Below are 22,677 nucleotides of genomic sequence, written 5' to 3'. Positions count from 1 at the left end.
GGCTGTCCCCCTGCTGTCTCAGCAGGGCTGCCAGCAGGTGCCCAGCCCTGCCCTGAGCAGGTGGCCGCGTCCCTGAGCGCAGCTGATGGTGTCCCCTTCCCTCCCTTTGCAGGCTGGTACCGGGGGTACTCGCTCAGGAACAGGGCTGCCCGGGTAGGTGAGGGGTGCTGGGGGTGCAGGGTGTGTGTGGGCACAGCCGGGCGCTTGCCCTGTCCCTGCTGCAGGGATGCGCTCTGTGCCCTGAAGCACGGTCAGGCTGGCACCTTCTGTGGGACCCTCAGTGGGCCCCTGGGGAGGAGCTGGGCTCCTGCTCAGCTCTGTCTGCGGGTGCTGATGGCTTTGACTCCCCCAGGGCATCTTCCCAGCCTCACTCATCCACCTGAAGGGTGCCGTGGTGGAGCGCAGGGGGTAGGTACCGGTACAGGCACAGGGAAGTGGGCCCCATCTGCCTGCCCAGCATGGGGGGGCCCATGCGGTGCCAAGGGGTCCAGGGCTCCCTGTGCCTCTCCCCAGGGTGGAGGAGAGCGTGGTGCCTGCCGAGATGCCCATGGTGCAGGAGATCACCACCACCGTGCGGGAGTGGGCCACCATCTGGAAGCAGCTCTATGTGGTGAGGGCCGGGGTGCTGGCTGGGGTGTGGGGTGACCCTGTGCTGCTGCCCACAGGCAGGGTGGGCAGAGTGGTTACCAGGGGGGGTGCTGGTGACCCTGTGCTGCTGCCCACAGGCAGGGTGGGCAGAGTGGTTACCAGGGGGGGTGCTGGTGACCCTGTGCTGCTGCCCACAGGCGGGGCAGACGGAGAGGTACCAGCAGGTGAAGCGAATGATGTACGAGCTGATGGAGCGACGCTCTCAGCTGCTCTCGGGGACGCTGCCCAAAGACGAGCTCCTGCAGCTCAAGAAGGAGGTGACTGGCAAGATCGACTATGGCAACAAGTGAGAGTGGGGATGGAGCGTGGTGGGGGGTGGGCACCTTCTCCTGGCCCAGGCACAGTGCTGAGGGACACTCAGCCCCCCTGCTGCAGTGTCCCCACCAGCCTGGCTGGCGGTCCCTGTGTCCCCATTGTCCTGGGTGTGTGTCCCATGGTGGTCGGGGACTGTGATTGTGTGGTGGGTGTGTGAGCCACCATGCCATGGGCTGTCACAAGTTCCAACTGGGGCAGTGGAGTGTCCCTGGTGCTGCCTGGCTTGTCCCCTTGCCAGAGCTCTGCTGATGGCCAGGACCCACTGGGATCCATCTTGCCCCCATGCCATGCCTGTTCCCTCAGACCCCGTGCCTGGTGGGATGGACAGACCTGCATCCCCCTGGCCCAGCTGAGCGCTGGGTCCTACCTCACCCCATCCTGGGCTCCGCAGGATCCTTTCTCTGGACCTGGTGGTGCGGGATGAGGATGAAAACATCCTGGACCCCGACAGGACCAGCGTCATCAGCCTCTTCCAGGCACACAAGAAGGCAGCGCAGACTGTCACGCAGCGCATCCAGGAGGAGATGGTGAGAGCCAGCACCAGCCCCGGCACGCTGACCCCGCAGTGCCAAGAGCCTGCTGCCCCACGCGTGGCCGTGGCCATGCCAGGGGCCTTGTCGTGGGGCTGAGCCGTGGGGCTGAGCAGCCTTGTGCCCCACAGAGCCTGCAGCAGAGCCCGCCGGGCTGCAGCACCCGCCTGGCAGCTTCGCCCTCCCACAGCCTCTACCTCTGCGTGCGCAACTTCGTCTGCAACATCGGCGAGGAGGCGCAGCTCTTCATGGCGCTGTACGACCCCGGCGAGCAGCGCATGATCAGGTGGGGCCCCGCGCTGCAGGACCAGCCCCACTGCCAGACCCCCACCACCAGCTCAGCGGGGTGCCTGTCCTGCGGTGTCCTCTGGTCTTGTCCACCCCGGACAAGGAAGCCCCCCTGCCCTTAAAAATGCTGTCCACCCCCCCGGGCTGCCCATCCTGGCTGCCAGCAAGCTCAGCAGGAGCCAACGCATCTCACGGGGAGGGGGAAGGAGGCATGTCCCTTCCTGTGGGGCTTTCTCCTCTGGAGTGGGATGGTTTTTTGGCAGCATGCAAGGGGCACAGTCACATCCCATGGGACAGCCTGTGGCTCGTCCTGCCCAGGGTGGTGTGTGCCTGACCCCGACACCACAGCCTGTCACGGGTGTGCCGTGGCGTGCTGCACCGTGCCAAACTGCCTGTGGTGGGTAGATCCTGACTGGGCCTGGGCCAGACCCTGTGTGGCCCTGGGCAGTGTGGCCCCCTGCGAGGGACCGGCGAGCTGGTGTGCTGCCCCGAGCACGCGGCTGGGGCTGCGGGTCGGGCAGGGGGTCTGTGTGGTGGGATCTGGCAGGGAGCTGAGCAGTGTCCTGCTGTGGGCTGCTCACCCCTCCCGCCTTCCCCTCACAGTGAGAACTACGTGATCCGCTGGGCCAGCACTGGTGTCCCCCAAGATATTGAGCTGCTCAACAACCTCAAGGCCATCTTCACGGTGAGTGCTGAGCCCTTGGGAGCAGCACTGCTGCTGCCCTCCTCTCCCTCCTGCAGAGCTGCCTGCAGCCATGCTCCCCCCCCTGCAGCATTTCAGATGCCTGCACCCCCTTCCAGCCCCCTGCTCCACCCCACTGCGCTCTCCTGGCTGCCCAGCCCCATGTCCCCTGTGCAGACCCCAGTCCTGGCACCTGCTGTGGGGCTGCACCTCGGCCCCACCCCCCCCACAGGGCCAGGGCTGCTGGGGCTGTTGGGGTGCCCGCACCCCTGTATCCCTGCTCCATCCCTCTCCCGCAGCCAGGAGAAGGCACGGGAAGTGCCTGCTGACCCAGCGATTTTCCCGCTGCACCAGCAGAGCTGAGCTGACCCTTAGGACGGCCCCAGCCATCATCGATATGCAGATGAGCTGGGAAAATCAATGCTAATGAGCAGCATCAGCACGTCCAAGTCCCCCAGCTCTCGCCCACCTCTGACCCCTGCCTGCTGCTGGCATCGGCCCCACGTCCCTGTGTGCCAGGTCGTGACTCTGCGCTGTGCCCCAGCCTTGCAGGAATGTTCTTGCACAGGGGTGGCACCCTTGGGACCTCATCCTCCTGGGTGCCTGGAGCTGGGCTGCCTGGCCACCCCATCAAGCACTACACCACATCAGACCTCCCCCATCCCAGGGCAGCGTGTTCCCCCTTGGTTGTGCTGCCTGGCCTGCGGGTGCCCCACGGTGCCACCATCTCTGCCAGCCCCAGCATTGTCCCCATCCCTCGAGCTTGGGGCTGCCTGGAGTGCACAGGAACCCCAGGCTTCCTGGAGCAAGGGGTTGTGTGCCTCCAGCTGAGCCCCACTGTGGGGCACAGCAGCAGGAGGACTCCCTGGAAGGCAGAGCCAGGGTGCCAGGAGCAGGGAGCCGCAGTAGCTCCTGCAGAGCTCAGGGTACACCGTGGTCACCCAGCGCTGGTAGAGACACTTTCCTGCATGGTGCTGCAGGCACCTGGCTCACGTGCAGCCCTGTCCCCCCACCCTCCCCCCCAGGACCTGGGCAGCAAAGACCTGAAGCGGGAGAGGCTTTTCCTGGTGTGCCAGATCATCCGGGTGGGACGCATGGACCTGCGGGAGACCTACAGCCGCAAGCTCAGCACGGGCCTCCGGCGGCCCTTTGGCATCTCAGGTGAGCACAGGGTGTACTGGGGGTGCCAGGAGGAGACCCCCTCCCCCACTGTCCATCCTGCCACCCACCTCCTGGCCACTGCAACCATGGGGCTCGCTGGCTGTGGGGTGCAGTGATTTGGGGCAGCAATGCCTTAGGGCTGCTCCTGCCTTAGCCCAGCAGCCCCCCGACCCCCGACCCCAACTCTTGCTTGCCATCCCCCCAAGCTCGCTGCCCAGTCTTCCCATCCCCAGCCTGACCCACAACCCCTACGGTGGTGCAGGGCCCTCCCTCCCCATGTTCACCTGGTGCTAGGGTGTGGGGAAGGATCTGGCACAGCTGCTCCAGCAGCCAGGAAAGCTGTGGCTGCCTGCAACCACCATCTGTGGGCAATGCAGAGCTTCTGGATATGGCTTAACTTTGGCCAGAATGTGCCCTAAAGCTCTGAGGCTGCTCGTGGGCCTTTCCCTGGGGGGCTGGGGCTGCTGCAGACCCCACTGGGAGCGTTTCCTGTGGGAGAGCTGAGCTGGGATACCAGGTCCAAGCCTGTGCTTGCAGCACGTCCGTGGAGCAATGTGGGTGTGGGGTTTCTCCCTGCCACGAGCTCAGTGCCACCTGGTGTGGGGTGGCTGAGGGCTCTTGGTGGGGTGTGATGACCTCCCTGTGAAGCACCAGCCGCGGCACAACAGGGTCAGCGCTGGGGGCACAGGAGAAGTGGTGGCTGCAGGATGGGACAAAACCAGCCCTGGGTGCTGGTCCCAGGAAGATTTGGCACAGGGGTCCTTGTGCTGGAGTCCCAGTGCCTGTGCAGCCTCCCCACGCTGCCACCTCTCTGCTGTCGCAGTGATGGACATCACAGACATCACCAAGGGGAAGTGCGAGAGCGACGAGGACAAGCAGTACTTCATCCCCGTGCACTTGTGAGCCTGGGGTGGGGGCAGCGGGTGGGGGGACAGCTCTCAGTGGGCCTGGCTGGCACGAGGATGGCAGCTGCGAGGGGGCAAGAGGTGCCAGGATCAAATTTTTCCATGGTGTGGCTTTGCAAAGGGGCCATGGCTCCCTGGGATGTGGTGTGGCTGGAACCTTGGTGAGGTTAGAGAAGGGCAGTGACCCATGGAGATCCTGAGGCCCTGCCAGAGCTCTGCCCCACGACCCTGTGGGGCACCCACCTGCTCAGGGTCCCCACTCAGCTGCAGGTGCCATCCTGCATGAGGAGGGTGTGCAGCCACGGCGAATCCGGGCTGCTGATGGGTTTGGGGGTGCTGGGTTCCTGGCCTTGGGGAGCAGCCGTTTGGAGTGCTCTGTGTGTGGGGAGCTCCTCTGAATCTCCCTGCTCTGCTGTCTGCAGGGCAGCTGCTGACAACGATTTTCTCCACAACATGATCAGGAAAGCAGTGGAGGGGAAGGACATCAATCACAAGGGGCAAGGTAGACACTCCACGCCCCCCCACCTCCCCCCACATCCCCCCCTGCCCTGTGTGTCCACTCTGCACTGCGGTGCCTGGTGAGGGGTGAGGTGAGACCCCTCCCTGGCCCATCTGTGTTTCCCTGACTCTGCTTCTTGTGCATGGGGACTTGGGCTACCCCCGTCCCTGTGCTTGGGCACCCTCCATGCCGCTCCTTGCAGGGTCTGGGGGTTGCACTGGCCCCTGGCTGGCCCTGGAACCCTCCTGCTGCCCTCCCCCCAGGCCCTGCATGCTGTCACCTGCTGACAAACTGCAGTGGCTGTCCAAGGGGGTGTGGATTTGATCCTGGGTACAGCCAGGGCTTGCTGTGTGAATTGTCTTGGCAGCTGGGATCGGAGCCATGCTGGGTGACGAGGAGCAACCACCCACTCAAAGGCATTGGGGGCTGAGCCCATGGAGGGGCAGCCTCTTCTGCAGGGGGAGCGTGGTGTGACTGGCAGCCTTTGCCCACCACGACCCAGCCTGAGCTGATGTGAGCTGTGGGGTGACGTCCTGTGCTCCCTCCTGGCAGGGTTCTGGGTGTCCCTGAAGATGCTGTGGGGAGACTTAAGCCAAGTGCGGAAGGACCATCCCCACCTTGTGGACCGCAGCACGGTGGTGGCACGCAAGCTGGGCTACCCTGAAGTCATCATGCCAGGCAAGTGTGTGTGTGTGGGGGAGGTTGGACCACCCCTGGATGGTCTGTGGGGGTCCCAGTGTGGGGTTATAGGGCACAGTGCTGCAGAAGGGACCCCAGCCTCACTGACGGGGCTGTTCCCCCAGGAGACGTCAGGAACGACATCTACCTGACACTGGTGCAGGGCGAGTTTGACAAGGGGAACAAGAAGACACAGAAGAACGTGGAGGTGACGGTGTGTGTCTGCGACGAGTCGGGCAGCGTGGTGCAGGTACGGCACTGGATCAGCTGAGGGTGAGGGACTGTCCCCCACATCACCCCATCCCAGGCAGCTCCACAGCATGCTGGTGTCACTGCTGGCGTGCACCAGCCAGAAGAGCCTCTGTTCAGGGCCCTGGAGCTGCCTTTTAGAATAAAGGTTTGGAAAAGGGGTGGGAAGGGAGAGAGAGAGATGGGGGCTGCTGCAGGGCAGGTGGGGAAGAGGGGCTCAGGGGCCAGGGGTGCTGGGCTGGGGTAGCAGGGGATGCAGAATTTTTTGGCCCTTGGAGTTTATTTGGTCTGTAAGAAGTGAAGTCAGGAGCTGGCTACACACCACCTCTTCTGCAGAACGTGATTTACCACGGCGCAGGGGACAAGCCGGCGAGCGAGTACCGCTCTGTGGTCTACTACCAGCAGCGGCACCAGCGGTGGATGGAGACGGTGAAGGTCTGTGTGAGCCCTGGGGTGTGGGGACTGGGGTGAGACTGGGGCTGTGTCCCCCTAAGGCTGCATCCCTCACTCCTCCCCCACAGCAGGACGGAGCTGCTGGATGGGGACCTCTGGCCAGGGTCAGCTTTTCTGGGGGCAAAGTCCCCACTGGGGAGGATGGGAGATGCTGCCAGTGTCACAGCTCAGTCCATGGATGGAGACCTGGTGTGACTGGCAGCAGGTCTCACAGCAGGGAGGTGATGTCTGCTGGTGAGCGGTGCTGGGGTGGGGGCTCTGGGTGTGCCAGTGGTCCTCCTGCACCGCTCTTGCTCTCTCTATGGGCTCATGGATATGTGCTGCCGGCCCCACACAGACCTCTGTGCCTCCAGCTCAGCCCTGTTATTTGAAAGGGAAGCACGTGGGTTTGGGTTTGAGGAGCTGATGGTTTGGTGCAGCCACTGCCTGAGCACAGGGGCGCTGGGCTGGTCAGGTTGCTCAGCCCGCATCCTCCTGCCCTCACACGGGCACACATTCCCCTTCAGATCGCTGTTCCCATCGAGGATGTCCACAAGACCCACCTGAGGTTCACCTTCCGGCACCGCTCCTCCAGCGACTGTGAGTGTCCTTGGGCTCTTCCCCTGCTGTCATTCCCAGCTGGGCTGCAGCAGAGGGGGGCTGCCTGCAGCGCCGGGGCTGCAGGAGCAGCAGGGCCCTGTGAGCTGCCCTCGTCTCACTGCATGCAGGATACATCCCGGCTGCTGTGGAACTGGGATTCGCACATGTGAGGGAGGAAGCTCTCTCCTGGCTGGGCTCTCTCACCACTGCCTGTGGTGGCAGTAGGTCTCTGAGGAGTGACTGCCTCTGGCTATGTGCTGAGGCCTGTGGCTAGGGTGATGGGCTGCTCCTGGTGCAGAGGAGCCAAAACCCACATGAGATGGGATGTGATGGTGCGGCTCGTCCCACCACTGAGGGGATCTTCCCCGGGGCTGCTGTGCAGACCTGCACCTGAAGCTGCTGCCTGCCCATCTGATCCTGTCCCATACCCTGCCTGCCCCGAGCCCCTCTTGTCCCATGGAGATGGGCACTTGTCCTGGTGGCACATGTGGGCAGCCAGTGGCTCTGCTGGCTGCCCGTCACCCTCTCTCACCCTCACCATTGCTGAAGTTCCTACATGGCTGCAGCAGCTGCTTCTCCCAGGTGCCAGGGAGGGGCTGGGGCGGGGGTCTTATTGCCTGTGGGCATGTCCTGCAGCTCCAGGAAAAGAACCATGATTTCCTTGGCCTGCTCCAGCTGCTGGGAGAGTGGGAGCCCTGTCCATGCCCACGTGGGTCTCCTCCTGAGCTGGCCTCACCTCGCCCTGTGTTTGTCTCTCCCAGCCAAAGACAAAAGCGAGCGGATTTTCTCCATGGCCTTCGTGAAGCTGATGCGACCGGACGGCACCACGCTGCGTGATGGGGAGCACGACCTGGTTCTGTACAAGGTACAGGAGGGGGCCAGGCAGGGACACCCCACCTTTGACACGGCGGGGGCTGCAGGATGGCAGCTCTCCTGGTGCATGGGGCTGGGGTCCCCGGCGCTGCTTGGAGCTGCTGCACTGGTAGCATGTACCCAAATCCCCTGGGGGTTCCAGTCCCATCCTTTCTGTCCTTGGTGGTGGGGCTCCCTGCACGTGGCATCTCCGGTCTCTGCCGCTCCCTCGGGAGTGACAAGTTCTGTTTAGGAAAAGGTAACTTAAATGTATCTGACTTGGAAGGGAACGTCCCCAGGAAGATGTTCCCTGCGCTTGCCTGATTTCACCAGCGATTTTCTGCCTAAAACTGCTCCCTTCTGAGAGAGCAGGGAGAGGGTAAATTCACTCTTTGTTTTGAGGAAGTGCAGCCAGCCCTGATGCTGGACTGGGAAAGACTCTGTGAACGTGCTGCCCCCCCCACTCTTTGCCATGGTCCCCTTCTCCTGGGCTGTGGCTGCTGTGGCTAGGGGTGCAGGAAGGGCACAGGTCAGTCCTCACTGCCAGAGTGAGCTCAGGACCATTCCTCTGTGCCTGGCAGGCCTTCAAGGTTCCTTGCTGAGGAGTGGCTCCAGCCTCCCCAGGAGGTGACCTTCCCACCAGCCCCTCAGCTGCTCTGGTGTTTCACTGGTGTTTCCCCCATCCTTCCCTGTGCTGTGTGACCATGGTTACTCGAGGCAGACCCATCCATCGCCCTTCCCAAGTCCTGCATCGCTGTGGGATGAGCAGTGCTGCTGGCACTGGGCTCCCTGGCGCAGGCAGTGACTCCCCTGGGCCAGCTCCTCCATCCCAGCGGCTCTGCAAGCCAGAGGATGTGGAGCCGTAGCGATGCAGTTGGGTGGGAGCCGCTGTTCCCTACCCCTGCGTGGCTCTGCTGGCCTCCCTGCCCTGCTGCCATGTGCAGAGCAAAGTCACCTGTGCCAGGGACCTGATGTGGGGTCGGAGCTGAGCCCATGGGGCCACCCTATCCCATGAGGCTCTGGGTATGAGCTGTGTGCTGCTTTGCAGGGCGACAGCAGGAAGCTGGAGGATGCCAGCGTGTACCTGACCCTACCTTCCACGAGGAACATGTCGGAGCCGAAGATCCTCTCCGGCACCTCCTTCCGCATGAGCGGAGGAGGCCTGGCAGGCTTGACCATGTCAGCCCGGGACAGCTTCCAAATCTCAACACTTGTCTGCTCCACAAAGCTGACCCAGAACGGTGAGTCCCGGCCTCTGGGGGAGTGGCAGTGGGCTTGTGCCCCGACACCCGCTGGACTATGCTGCTTCCAGCCCCCTGCTCGCTGGCAGCTGGCCCTGGGGCTTGTGCCTACCATGCAGGGCACCAGCAGCGTGCACAGGGAAGCAGGAAAGCCGGGGTTCCCTCCCAGCCAGCACCGCTGCAAGGCCAGCGGGTAGAAATGCTTCATTCTGCTTTTGCTGAAGCGCAGTGACGCAGCTGGGGAAACGGCAGCCCCGGCGTGGGGACCGGGGACCGCAGCCTCGCTGCTGGGGGGATGCTGCGCGTGGTGACTCACCGCTGACGCGCTGGTAGGGTCTGGGGCCGCTGTGGTTCAGCACGAGCGGGGCTTGGGGCTGCTGCTGCTCAGCTCAGCTGCTGCTCCCTTCCTGCAGCAGCGAGCTTGCATGTAGCTGAGTTTGTGCCTTGTGGTGTTGAAGTCGGGAGCTCTCTGTGCAGGCAGTCAGAGGTCTCCAGGGCCCTGGTGGCTCCTGGCTGGGCTGTGCTGGCCACGGCCAGTGCGGTGCCGAGGCCGCGATCCGCGGAGCAGTGCCGGCACGTCAGCATGTGGCTGCTGTGGGCACTCAGCTTGTCTGGGCACTCAGCTTGTCTGGGAGTGTGGGGCGAGCACCTCACTGGGTGCTGGGGAGTCACAAGGGACATGGGGGATCCTCCCCAAGTCCCAGCCCCAGCATGGTATGGCTGTGGGGGAGGATGGTGACCCACAGCCCCGCTGCCTGAGATCCCTCCTCTGAAAGGTGTGGGGGGCTCACGGGGGAGGCACAGCTCCAGTGCCGAGTCCTGCTGGTTTGGGTCTTGGTTTCTCTCCCGCAGGGCTGTAAGGAGTGCCATCGCCTGCCCAAGTGGCTGCGTGATGTGGGGCCAGCAGTGAGTGGCACTGCATCCCCTGGGATGGGGCCTGTCCATCTGGCTGCCCTGGATGACAAGGGTGGGGTGGGGAAGCCTGGGGATCTGGCAGCAGGTGAAGCTGTGCTGACCCTCCTGTTCCTCCCACCCAGTCAACCTCCTGGGGCTGCTGAAGTGGCGCTCCAAGTCCGGCCTGCTTTCCAGCAACCTCCAGAAGCTGATGAATGTGGACGGAGGGGAGGTCATCAAGGTACAGCCAGGATCTTCCCTCTTGCTGTGCTGGGGTCTTTTCCCCCACCTCCTCCCTTCCCTACTCCTGTGCTCACAGTCCCAGCCAGTCCCCAGGGCTGATCAAGAGTGGATTGAAAGGTCCTGGGGGGGTGGCAGTGTCTGCTGGATTCCCCAGGATGGCAATGGCTGGGGATGGGCACTGGAGTTCTGTGCCTTGGAAGGTCTCTCCCACACTCTGGGGTGGGTCCAGGATGATGCTGGGAGTTGATGCTCAAGCCCTCACAGTCCTCTTTTCTCCCCCAGTTCCTCCAGGACACACTGGATGCCTTGTTCTCCATCATGATGGAGAATTCAGACACGGATGTCTATGACACACTGGTCTTTGACGCGTTGGTAAGCAGGACCTGCTGAGCCTGGGTCTGGCCCCACTGACCTAGGATGGGCCATGCCAGACTGGGGTGGGTTTGAGATGGGGCTTGCTGGTGTGAGCAGACGAGCTGTGCCACAAGCCACACAGCACCTCTGGCTCCAGTGCAGCACCTCAGGTTGGTAGAGCCCGGCTGTCAATTCCAGCAAGGCTCAGAGGTGTTTCTCCTACACCGAGACAGGAGTGACCCCAGTGATGGGACTAGGGGAGGGTCTCGGTCTGGGTGGCTCTTGAGGGGCACTGGGTTTGGTTATGGTGTGAGCTGTCTCCAAGCTGTCTGTGAAGAGTCCTGCAGGGCTTTGGGGCTCATGTTGGCTTTCTGGCTCTGAGGTGTGCCTGTCCCAGCAAGCTGGGTGGGCATGCAGGGAGTTCTGGTGGCCTCCAGACATCCCGCTGCCCGCACTGAGCTGTGCCTGCTGCTCATTCCCTGCAGGTTTTCATCGTGGGGCTGGTGGCTGACAGGAAGTTCCATCATTTCAATGCTGTCCTGGAGGCCTATATCCGCCAGCACTTCAGTGCCACGCTCGCCTACAAGTGCGTCCCTGGGGACAGTGGCTGGGGGGATGCTGGGGCTTGGATGGCAGGCACAGGGAGGGATGTGACCAGAGTGCTGGGAGTGCTTGGCAGGCAGCGTGGTGTGTCTCAGCAGCAGCTCTGAAGGCTGCTTAGCTGAAGCTGGGAAGCCCCCACAAGCCCTGGCCACACGCATCCCTGTCCTGCAGGAAGCTGATCTCGGTGCTGACGCAGTACGTGGACCAGGCGAGTCGAGGGGAGCCCTGCGAGCCGCTCATGCGCACCTTCAAGGCCTTGGAGTACATCTTCAAGTTCATCGTCCGCTCCCGACGCCTCTTTGCCCAGTGAGTACCAGCAGCTGCTTCCACCGTGCTCTGCCAGGCTGCCACACCAGCACCGCTGGAGTGTCAGCCCCTGGGGATGGGGTCTGCGGGAGGGACAAAAGAGAGGTTCCCATGGGGTCCCTATAGCCATGGGAGCTGCGTTGTTGGTGACCATTGGCCTTGGGGATGTGGTGCTGGCACCCTGACCTGCCTGGTGTTGGTGCTGGCTGCTCAGGTTGGGTGCAGGCACTGATGGCTCCTGGCACGCTGTGGACGTGCTGCTGTGTCGGCTGGTCCCCAGCCAGGCGGTTCTGCTACCATCACACTTCCTCTCCCTGAGGTTTCCGGCAGTTTTCTGCGGCACGCTGTCCGCTGGTTGCTGCTGGAGGGCTTGTGGTCTGGCACGGGTGTCACTGTCCTGTCACCCTCAGGCTGGGAGAGCTGTTGTTGTGCCAGAGGCTGTGGCATGGTGGTGGCCGTGGGGTGGCTGACGATGCTTCACCTGCGTTAGCATGGAGCAAGCCTGCAGTTTGCTGCCTGTCAGGCTAATTGCTGCTGGCTCCTCTTGTGTGTGTCCCTCAGTGTGAGGGGCTGGGGATACTGGGCTTCCGTGCTGCAGCTGTGGTGGTGCCCATGAGCCCCAGCTGCGGCCAGCCACCATGGAGCCCATGCTCCTCCCTCCCCACCACACTGGTGGCATTGCTGTCTCTGTGTTGTCGGGCCACGTGCTGTGCTGTGGGGAAGTGCTGAGCTGCTTTGTGTCTGGCTGGCACAAACACGGGGCAGATGAGGCCAGTGGGACATTTGGTGACCCCCTGCCCGAGCTGCAGGTGCTGGCCCTGCCCCAGCCACTGCTGCGTGGGTATTTCCAACATGCTCCTGGAAACCTCCTACGATGGAGATAGAAAAACTTCCCAGGCAGCCTGCTGCCCAGCTGGAAAGGTTTTCTGGCATCCAGCCTTGCTCTTCGTGCTTGTTCCTGGAGAGCCTCTGCCTGTCTGGCCTGTGCTGTCTGGGGGCTTTGGGACGATGTTTCTTTGGAGAGGAAGATGTTGCAGTTGCCTTCAGCAGGGCTTGCCTTGCTATGGAGCAGCGCTCTGCTTGGCTCAGACCCTCTCAGACCCTCCCAGACCCTCCCTGCTCGGCAGTGATGATGGTGGCAGGTGTGGTGACAGTGGTTTGGGCAGCAGGGTCTGTGCTGCGGTGCCACAGTGACAGTGACACAAGTGTGGCATCGGGGGGCTCCTGCAAAGCACCCCGTGCCTCTGAGCTCTGGCGTGCCTGGCCTTGTCCCAGGCTGCTGTCACGCTCTGGTGTTCCTTGGGCTTTCAAATAACTTCCAACACAAAGTGTATATTTGGTCTTGGGGGCCCCTTGTGCTACAACAAGACAGTAGGTAGTGTGGTGTTGGCCCCTGGACCTGGGGAGGGGTACCTGGGCCAGCCCCCACTTGTTCTGCCTCAAGGGCTCATCCCCCTGCTCACACAAGCTCTGAAGGGGGCTGTAAGGCACAGAGAGGATTTTCACCAGGGCTTTTCACCAGGACAGGGGGAATGGCCTTCAGCTGCAGGAAGGCAAACGGAGGGGGGATGTGAGGCAGAAATCCTTCCTGGGAAGAGTGGGGAGGCCCTGGCATGGGCTGTCCAGAGAAGCTGTGGCTGCCGCTGGATCTCTGGCAGGGTTCAAGGCCAGGCTGGACGGGGCTTTGGGCACCCTGGGCTAGTGGAGGATGTCCATGGCCATGGTGGGGGTGGGAGTGGGGAGCTCTGGGGTCCTTTCACACTCAAACCAGTCTATGATCCTGCTGTAAGCAGCACAAGAGGCTGGGACACTTGATGGCCCCTTGTTGCTGCTGAGGATGAGGCCAGACTCGCCCCAGGACCTGGGCTCGTCTGTTCCCTGTGGACATGAGTCTCCTGTCCCGTCCTGTGTGCCAGGACAGACATCCCTCCTGGGACAGGCCGGGGTGAGCCTGGCCGTGGTGCTGGGCTGGAGCAGAAAGCTGCAAACACGGCCCCTCGGTTCCCAGAAAAAAAGAAGTTCTGTTCCTCTTTCATTCCAAGTACATGGCACCGAAAGCTGAAGCGTCCCATGGGAGAGGCGGGAAGTGAGGTCGCTCTGCACCCAGTGTCACCAGCCCGTGCCGGGAAGTAGTGGGGCTACCCCGGCCTGGGGGGCTGCGGTGGGGCAGGCGGGTGTTTTCCAGGGAGCAGACTGAGAGCCCGGGGGCTGCTGCCTGTGCCTGTGGGTTCAAGTGCCTGCAGAGGTGCCGGGCTGCGTGTCGGCGTCCCCATCGTGCTCTGTGCTTGGGGTAAGGAGCTGTGTTAGATCCTGGCATCCCCAGGGACTCAGACCCCGCTCTGCCAGCCAGCTTTGCTGCCTGCTGGTGTTCCCCATGCAGCTGACACCACAGAGCACTGTCTGTGCTGGTGCACAAACTGCTGCTGTCTCTCCTTCCTGGTCTGCCAGCCCTGCCCAGGGTCTTGTCTGTGGCCAGGCAGCTGCTCTGAGGTGTTCTGCTATTAGACTGAGGTACCTGCCTCCTCACCATGTGAAAACACAGAGCACAGCCCCAGCCTACAGAACTGGCAGAGAAAATTAATTACATGGTGCATTTGCACACAGCCCTGTGAATTAGTTTGCCTTGGAATGAAGGCATCCCTGAAGACATCCAGCGTTTCCAGTCATCCTCCCTGTATCTCAGTGATCTCAACAGTGTGGTAACACGGGCTCCTCAGATCTTCTAAATACTTTAACCGGTGCTACGATGTGTACACAGCCCATAATTGAAGGAAATGAGATTGTAATTATAATGCTGGATTTGTTTGGTTATGGGTGGTACCGCTGGAATCAGCTGAGCAGCTCCAGGAGGTCCTATCAGTATCCCAGGTTGCGGTGAGGATGAAGGGAGCAGAGCATGGCTGGCTAGAGTGTGGCTGGAGGTTCGTTGTGCCAGCCCTGGCTGCAGCTCAATGGCTGCTGAGTGGGGAAGGGGCTCCCTGATGCCTGTCTTGCCTCAGTGGGGGCACAGTGGGCTGTGGAGGGGCTGGATTGTGCTACAGGCTGTGGGAATTGTGCCCGACACGTGCACACCCAGCCCTGGTGATGTGGAGATGCTGTGCCATGTGTCCAGCTGCCCCCAGAGCTCCCCACTCACTTCCCTGTGTCAGGGACCTCTCCTGTCCCCCTCCCTGGCTGTGGTAACCCCGACTCCCCCCCCACACCCCTGAGGAGGTAGGGAGGGGGGAGCTGGGGCTTTGATGGTGCAGTGACATGTTCTCCCACTCACTGCTTCCTCCCTGCCAGTTCCTCTGGCTGCTTCTGCTTTTTGGCTGCCACTGAGGGTGGGAAAGTTTTCCTGAAAGTGCTTGTCGCCACCCCGGGGCTTGCCCTGCAAGGAGCCTGTGCTCCTACTGGCATGGGGGGCTGGGGTCACTCACTCTCCTACATCTGTCCTCTCCTGTTCCCCTTCCTGCATGGACTTTGCTGGGGTCCCTGGGGGTCCCCAAAGGCTGCTGCAGCTGCTGGGCTCTGGGCGCTGTCGGTGAGCTCAGAGTGTTGGCAGGCAGGGTGTCCCTTTCTGAGAGCCACCCTGACCCCTCCCAAGTAAATTGCATTCTGTGTGGGTTTCATCGTGGTCTGTACCAATTTATTTAGCGAGCTGGTGGCTGGATAACTTCTCCTTCTGCTTTGCTGTCGGGGCTCCTCTGACTTCCGTGTTGCACCTTGAGCTTGGTCGCCTGCCAGGGTCTGAAGCTGCAGGAACTGAGGCAGGAGTGTGCCCCACGTATTCACACCCGGGAGGCTCTGGGTGCAGGGACTGGGCTCCGCCTGACACCTTTCCCCATGAAATCAACTTTTAAAAGGGTAGACAAAGGCAGAACAAGGGGTAATGGATTGAAGCTGGAGGAGGGATGGTTTAGTTTAGATGTTAGGGGGAAGTTCTTTACAGAGAGAGTGGTGAGGGGCTGGAACAGGCTGCCCAGAGAGGTGGTGGATGCCCCGTCCCTGGAGGTGTTCAAGGCCAGGTTGGATGAGGCCCTGGGCAGCCTTGTGTAGCTCCAGGCCTGGAGGTTGGTGGCCCTGCCTGTGGCAGGGGGCTGAAACTCTATGATCCTTGGGGTCCCTTCCAACCCAGACTGTTCTATGATTCTATGAAACTCTCCAAACCAATAGGTCAGTGATAAGTTAAAAGGCAGCGGTGACCCCCATCTGCTGCAGCAATGCAACCTGGCCAGTGTCTTGCCTTCGTGGAGCTGCACACCCTGACTGCTTTGTACTGCGCTGCCTTGAGTTACAACACACCTCAATGTTCCGAAATGGGTGTTGGTGGTACACCCTACAGCAGCCAGAATAGGGTGTCGCAGCTGTGCACGCTGCCTGTAATGTAAAAACCCACAGAACTTTGTAGGGAAGAGTTTAAGGGCAGAGGTGGGCCTGAGAACCTGTCCCTGTGCTTCTTTCATCACATGTGTGTTTCTGTAAGCTCCCTGGCTCTGGTGAGAGCTTGTGCTGGGGCTGTGGCGTCGGGGGCTGCGGGGGTGGCTCAGTCTCACCCCGCAGTGGGAGGCAGGGCATGTTGTTGAGTCAGTCCTGGCTTTGCTCTGCCTTGGAGGTCGGTGGTAGGGCTGTAAACTGGGCGCTGCCTTTGTCTGGGCACTTTTGAGGTGCCTCTGGCTCCTCTCCGCTGCTGAACTGTGATCTCCCGCGCGCTCCCTTGGGCTCCTTCACCAGGTGGGAAAGGCAGGTTTGAAAGAACGCTCCAGCTGGAATTCTGCACAACACAGCAGCAAAAGCGTTACAAGAACGTGACTGGATGAAACAGCTGTGGGGCAGAAAGCGACAGGTCCTGTTTGTGTGGCTGCTGTGTGCACGGTTAGAAACCGAGCGCTGCCGAAACCCAGAGCTGTGTTGAGCGCTGTGCTGCGGGCCGGCACGGAGGGCCAGGTTGGGCTGGAAGATGTGCCCATCTCTGTGGCCGTGGGGTGACCAGTGTCTTGTGCCTCGTGTCCCCCGTCCGTCCGTGCCCCAGCAAGGCCCGACAGTTCGTCAGGCAGCGCTCTCAAACGCCTCCTTGGAGAGGCCTTCAGTGCCTAAAGTCAGATAGAAGAGTCTAGTCAAAGGGGGGGAAGAAAAAGGGGTACATAAGACTGTGTGTGTCAGTGGTGTATGGGAGCCCTCAGCATGGGTAGCTGCGTGCTGAAGCGTTGCTTCTGGCTGGTCCTGGGACCAGGGCAGCGGCCGTGCCAGGACTGGGGCTGTTCTGGGGCTTGTGGCTGAGCCAGGGTTTGCTGCTACACCCAGCTATGGACATGGTCACCAAGGAGGGTAGTGGATTGGGGTTGCAGGGGACTCATGCAGTGCCCAGGTAGGGGGAGGCACGTGGTGTGGCGGCGGTGTGGTGACTCTGGCTGTTGCAGGCTCTACGAGGGGAAGGAGACGGCGGAGTTCCAGCACTCCCTGAAGGGCTTCTTCCTCTCCCTGAACCAGCTGATGAAGTCCCCGCTGGAGGGTCCCACGCTGCTCTCCCAGGTATGGCAGGGGCTGGTGCTGCAGGGGGGGGCTCAGCTCCAGTGCGTGGTGGGACGGATGGTGCCCCAGCACAGTGCTGGCTGTGTCTGCTCAGGGGTGATGCCTGCAGTCCTATGTGAAATGCCTCGCCATCCCCAGTGAAAGCTGTGACCAGGGACCCCTGCTATAAAGGAGGTGGAAGTTCTCACCCCCTGTGCTGGGATATGGGATGTCTGCTGCAGCTGCTCCCAGTGGGCAGGTGCCTGTGGTCTGTCCTCTGTCCCCACTGGCTCGTGGTGCCAGGGCATCGCCAGTGAGGGCAGGGACAAGGCAGCTGGCTTGAGCAGACATTGCTGCTGATATTCAAGTAGTCGTGTCACACAGGGAAAATTCCCAAGCAACGGGAAAAATCCTACAGGAGCTCTGTTTCCAAAAGGGGAATGGGATGACCTTGCTAACTGTAGCCCAAAGAGGCTGACCATTGATCCTGGCTCAGTCGTGGAGCGGATGCAATCAATTCAGAGTCAGTGTAATTATTGTTAATCGGTTCAGCTCTATGAAGCATGGAGTTTAATACAAAAAAAAAAAAAGAGAGAAAAATCAAATTTCACTGTTACTTTTTGAAGTTAGGAATGTGACTGCCTAAGATAGCTGACATAATAGGCGAGACTAACAACTGTTCCACTTCCTATGGCATTCTGATTTCAAATTAGCAGTGTGTGGTTTAGTGCAGTGACTGCTTTTCATCGCCTCAGTAACGTCTCTTCTTGGTCCTAAAATAAAAAGGAATTGCAAGTGGAGAGCTGTGTGCTGGATGGGCACTTCTCCTGGGTCCCAGGGGGGATGGCTCTTGGTCCTTGGCTTTACGTGTAGAGAGGTGTTAGATGGAAACATCTAGAGGGGCACGTGGTGTGAATGATGTGGTGGGATGATGTGCCCGGCCTTGCTGCCCTGGGGTGCAGGAGGCCTGGGAGAAGGGTTTGTGGGAGGCTGCAGAAAGGTTCAACGATGTTTATCGTGATTTCAGCCAGCTAGGAGAAGGGAGTGGAGATGCCAGTCATAGTCCTGCCAGCCCAGAGAAGATGTTGTTGGAGCATCAATCACACAGTGCTGTGGCAAAGGCAGAGCCAAGTCCTGTAAAGGTGCTGGAGCCCACTGAGCGCGCCCTGAACACAGCACCGGCTGGCTGCTGCTGCAGGAACCAGCTCTGGGCTGCAGGGCCTCTGCAATGGCATGTTCATTGACACCTAGGGACCTTCAGAGTAGCCCGGGGACCTGGCTTGGGCTGGGGGTCCCTTCTGCATGCTGCTGCCCTACATGGGCAGCAGCTGCCTGGGAGGGGGTCAGAACTGAGCCAAGCTGAGCTGTCATCTCACCTGTGTTCACTGTGCCCCGAGGATGTGCCTATGTTGGTGATATCATCCAGGCACCTTTTAAAAGGATGGGCATTTGCAGCTCAGCACCGGGCACCCCGCTCCTCCAGCAGCCGGGAGTGCTGGTGGCCGGGGGTGGTGCTGGGGGGGTGTTCACAAGCAGCATAAGCCAGGGGCTGCAGCCCCAATAGTCGTGTTGTAGGAGCTCACGGGGCTTTGAAGGAGTTTTGAATGAGTTTTGATTGTTGGCAGGAGTTGAGGCACTTGACTGTAGTGGTTCCAGGCTTTTGCTGGACACGGGTGGCTTGGCAAGGGGAAGCTGCTCCCTGCTGGCTGCCCCTTCCTGAGGGGCAGCGAAGGAGAGGGGCTGAGCACAGCGCTGCTTTAACAGGAGCAGGGCTGAGTGCCGACAGCACTGGCTCCTCACCCACAGCCTGGGGGGAGGCAGGAGGGGCTGGGGGTCTCCTTCCTGCATGCGCAGTGTCTGTCTGTCCTGCCTGTGGGTGCATGACAAAGCATGTCCAGTGCAGTCAGCTCTGCTGTGCCTTTGCAGGGAGCAGCACTGAAGTACCTGCCATCCATCCTTGAAGACGTGTTTGAGATCTTCGACTCCGTTGCATTGGGGTAGGGTCCCCATTGCCCCCCTCTCCCTGGCCCTGCCCCCACTCCCATCCCGCTGTGGCCTGCTGCCCCAGAGCTGTGCAGGGATGCAGGCTGGCTTTGTCAAGGCGAGGATGGGTGAAGGGATCTGGGCTGATGCCTGGGATTTGCTTCATCCCCTTCCTAATGCAAAACCCGCTCAATTTTAGTGGTACCCTGCGCTTTGGGCAGGGCTGAACCTGGGAGCCCTCAGTCCCAGCAGGTCCGTTTCGGGAATTGAGGCAGGGTTTTTATGCTGAGTGTCACTGCACAGCTATCTGTGGATGGCACAGCCTTACTCACCATTCTTCCTCACCTGTGCCAGCGGGACCACCCTGCCCTGCCCCACTCTGCCCACATGGAGCAGCTGCCCCTTCCCAGCAGCCTGTCCTGACTGAAACATGGGGAAATTGGTGACTGACTCCCCCGCTGCTGCCAAGGGAAGGGGGCTGCAGGTGCTCAGGACTGCAGAATAAGCATTCAGCACTCATGAAACCCTCTCTCCTGGATGGCAGGGGCTTGCTGCAGGACTTCATTGGGAACCTGCCGCCCCAGCGCCTGCTGAAGCAGAAGCTGCAGTCCCTGACTGACATCGTCAACAGCACGATCTTCCAGCACTATGGTGAGATGGGGCACAGGGGGTCCTGGTGGCTCTGCCCAGGCCCAGCTCTCCTTGGCAGGGCTGTGGCACAGGACGGGGGTGATTCCCTGCTGCAGGGACCCTGGCTCTGCCCTGACAGCGCCTGTGGTGGCTCTGCAGAGGGAGGCCATTCTCTGGTACCTGTGCTGGGAGCAGCTGGTGCTATTAGATGAACCTCTGCAGCTGCCTGAAACGCTGTTGGGCTGCAGAGGGAAGCATGGCATCGCTGAAGCAACGTGTGGTCCCTGTGGTGAGGGTTGAGCAGCTCCCCTAGGCTAGCTCAGCTCCCCTGGGCTAGCTCAGCAAACCTGGAATGGCTGCTTGGGGAGGTTGACTCAGGCCTGGCCAGCTGCAAATGGGGGGAACCTCAGAGGAATGTTTTCTCCCCACTTCCCTTCCCTTCCCCTTGGCCCTGCTGTAGAGGTGCCCTCATCATGACAAACAGCAGCACGGGGTGCTAGTGGTGTTGCACAACCATCCCCTGGCAGAGGGATGGAGTAATATATAAGGGGAGGAACCCAGGCTTTTCATTCATTCAGCACTAGAGACTCCCCTGTATCTCAGCGGTGACCAGTTAAAAAGTCCCATATAGTGAGTAAAATTTTGAGTGCCTCTCAGGGAGCAGAGAGAGCACAGAGCTGCTGGTGGAAGCCAAAGCAAGAGAGGTTCTGGTGAGGCTTTTCTCTGCCTGTTTTATTTCAGCAGAGAGGGTAAGAAGCCACATAACAGGGTGCAGTGGACTCCGTGTTGGAGCCTTCCCACTGGGATTTAGTGCTCCCTCCGAGCAGGATGTTGGCAGCTCTGAGCATGTGGGTTGCAGCTCAGCCCAGGCATTGTGCTGGTCCCAACCATTCTGTTGATCCTGCTCCTGCCTGGTCCTCTCCTGTGCCAGGGTGGCAGCCCTGTTTCTCCCTGTTGCCTCAACAGAGTGCCGGGAGCTGCTGCTGCAGACGACGGTGCCCATCCTACAGGAGCTGATCCAGAGTGGGGAGGAGGAAGATGCCTGCATCGAGCTGCTTAGCAACATCCTGGAGGTGCTGTACAAGGCCCAGAAGGTAAAGCCCCTTTTCTCTGCTTTCCCTCTTCACCCATCACCTTTTGAGTTGGGCTGAGCACAAATCACTGGCCACGGTATGCTTGTGACTGACTCTGGTCTATCTGAGGTGCGAGGGGGCTGTTGGTGCCCACCATCCCTGTGGGAACCTGACCAAGATGGGGGGGTAAATCTTTTTGATGTCCACCTCAGTTGCTCTCTGGCAAGTCCCTGTCATTACCTGTAAGTGGGGAAGAGGCTTCTGAGCTCAGGGGCACACTGACTGGAACCAAAGGGGCGCAGAGCTGGCTGAGGGCAGGGGGAGGGCAGCTGGTCAGCAGTTGCCCACTTCCTTGGGCAGCATTGTGCTCCGGAACCAGGAGTGATGGCCCTAAATGTGAGCCAAAGCCCTGCAGTGTGGAGGTCCTGCCCAGCACCCCACAGCAGAGAGCTAACCGTGACCATGCCCAGGCAGTGGGGACTCCCATGTACCCCCTTACTTCTTCCCCGCAGCAGCCTCCCTGATGGTGCAGCAGGGTGCCAAAGCGAGGGGTCCCAGTAACACACCAGTCCAGCCACAGCTTGGGGCTAGGCACAGTCCTGCTGTGGGACCCCCCCAAACAGGACATGTCCCAGTGGGTGGGACAGGGCTGTCCTTGCTGGGCATCAGCCTGACTCCCCAGGGCACTGTCGGTTGCAGACAGCGGAGGAGCTGCAAAGACAGTGTGACACAGGCAAGGAACAACACAAGGACTGTGGGGACACAGAGCTGGTGAGTGCCGCTCTGGTGGGCTTTGTGGGGTGGGAAGGAGCCAGGTATTCCCTGTATTTGGGAAGGGCTTATCTGCATCTCTGCATGGGGGCAGACCCTGTACCTTCTCCTGCGCTCAGTGCGAGGGCCCGGGCTGCTGGCAGGGCTGCTGCAGCGGTGGGCTCAGCCCCTGGCAGTGTGTGACGCTGGGCCATGTCGCTGTGGTGCCTGACTGATGTACTGCGGGCTGGGCATGCCAAAGCCTGTCCCTGTGCTGCTTCAGTCCTGCCCTCTGGCCCCTGCTTTCCTGCAGCTACCATCGGGCCATGTTGCTGGGCCACCGGTAGCCCATGACTGCCTCACCCTGCACGCCCCAGTGCACCCACGGCAGGAAGTCTTGTGGTGGCCATTCCTGCAGCGTTTTGGGAAAGCACAGGGATCTGTGCCCTGTCTCTGCCCCTTTCTGTCCTTTATAGGATGGTCTGTGCTTTGGGGTCCCATTCTAGGACCCCGATGTCATACCCACGTCACAGTGACTGGTGCTGGAAGCTGAATTAGACGCATGCTACCCCGTCCTGGGTGGGCAAAGTGCCTGAGCATGTGTGGGTTGCTTAATTCCCATGGCACTGGGAAGCCCAAGCAGCAGAAGGAAAACCTTGGAAACTGTGGATGAAATGTCTTGTTTCAGATTTAACTTTTAAATCTGAAGTGTCCTTTAAGGAGAGGATAGTCAGGAGGCTCATGGGTGAGGATATTTCCCTTGTTTCAACCCCGTGTGAGCTGAAACCCACCTTTGTTTGCTGTGCCAACTGCTGTGGGGGTCACGGATGGATCCAGCTGTCCCTGGCTGTCCCCACCTGGGTGACTGTTTTTTCCAGGGTGGTGCACAGGGCACAGTCCCTGTTCACACTGGAGCACATGGCTGTGTTCCAGGTCCAGCCGGTTGCCCTGATGCTGCCAGCCCCCCCACACTGATTAAGCGAGCCGTACGTGCTGTGCTGGATCAGACAAGTCTTTTATTTCAGTGTTTCCTATAAATCCTGAATCTCTATAGAGTCAGCTCATGATTTCCCATCTCCAGAGGTGCCACGAGCTTGTCCCTCCTGGCAGCGCCCGCTGCCTGGCAGCCACCAGGACCAGAGCTGTCTGGTCCCACAGCTGAGGATGCCCAGCACAGGGCTGGGCTGGTGGCCACGGTTAGGGGTTCAGAGGTGCTGGGGCTCATCCAGCAGCCACCGTCTGCCATGACTGGAGCAGAGCCGCTTCCTCCT

The 22,677-nt window shown here is 60.9% G+C and overlaps 1 protein-coding gene across 1 annotated transcript in view; it reads left to right on the top strand.

Moving 5' to 3' along the window:
- Positions 1–22,677, top strand: part of LOC311190856 (dedicator of cytokinesis protein 2-like) — a gene marked incomplete at its 5' end in the record, with an annotated part of 59,146 nt that overhangs the window by 1,744 nt on the left and 34,725 nt on the right. Inside the window, 25 exons of the mRNA XM_084262900.1 lie at positions 113–153; positions 353–408; positions 514–610; positions 786–934; positions 1,355–1,490; positions 1,625–1,779; positions 2,385–2,466; positions 3,489–3,624; positions 4,448–4,523; positions 4,952–5,031; positions 5,581–5,716; positions 5,842–5,956; positions 6,292–6,390; positions 6,915–6,987; positions 7,749–7,852; positions 8,888–9,080; positions 10,118–10,215; positions 10,500–10,589; positions 11,057–11,157; positions 11,346–11,480; positions 16,880–16,991; positions 18,897–18,967; positions 19,498–19,604; positions 20,550–20,677; positions 21,356–21,427. Of these exons, the coding sequence (XP_084119026.1) occupies positions 113–153; positions 353–408; positions 514–610; positions 786–934; positions 1,355–1,490; positions 1,625–1,779; positions 2,385–2,466; positions 3,489–3,624; positions 4,448–4,523; positions 4,952–5,031; positions 5,581–5,716; positions 5,842–5,956; positions 6,292–6,390; positions 6,915–6,987; positions 7,749–7,852; positions 8,888–9,080; positions 10,118–10,215; positions 10,500–10,589; positions 11,057–11,157; positions 11,346–11,480; positions 16,880–16,991; positions 18,897–18,967; positions 19,498–19,604; positions 20,550–20,677; positions 21,356–21,427 (2,642 nt within the window). The remainder of the gene's footprint in view (positions 1–112; positions 154–352; positions 409–513; positions 611–785; positions 935–1,354; positions 1,491–1,624; positions 1,780–2,384; positions 2,467–3,488; positions 3,625–4,447; positions 4,524–4,951; positions 5,032–5,580; positions 5,717–5,841; positions 5,957–6,291; positions 6,391–6,914; positions 6,988–7,748; positions 7,853–8,887; positions 9,081–10,117; positions 10,216–10,499; positions 10,590–11,056; positions 11,158–11,345; positions 11,481–16,879; positions 16,992–18,896; positions 18,968–19,497; positions 19,605–20,549; positions 20,678–21,355; positions 21,428–22,677) is intronic.

This window comes from Gallinula chloropus, assembly GCF_964237585.1.
Source record: "Gallinula chloropus genome assembly, chromosome: 4".
Classification (NCBI taxonomy): Eukaryota; Metazoa; Chordata; class Aves; order Gruiformes; family Rallidae; genus Gallinula; species Gallinula chloropus.
This window is presented reverse-complemented; position numbering and strand designations above follow the sequence as displayed.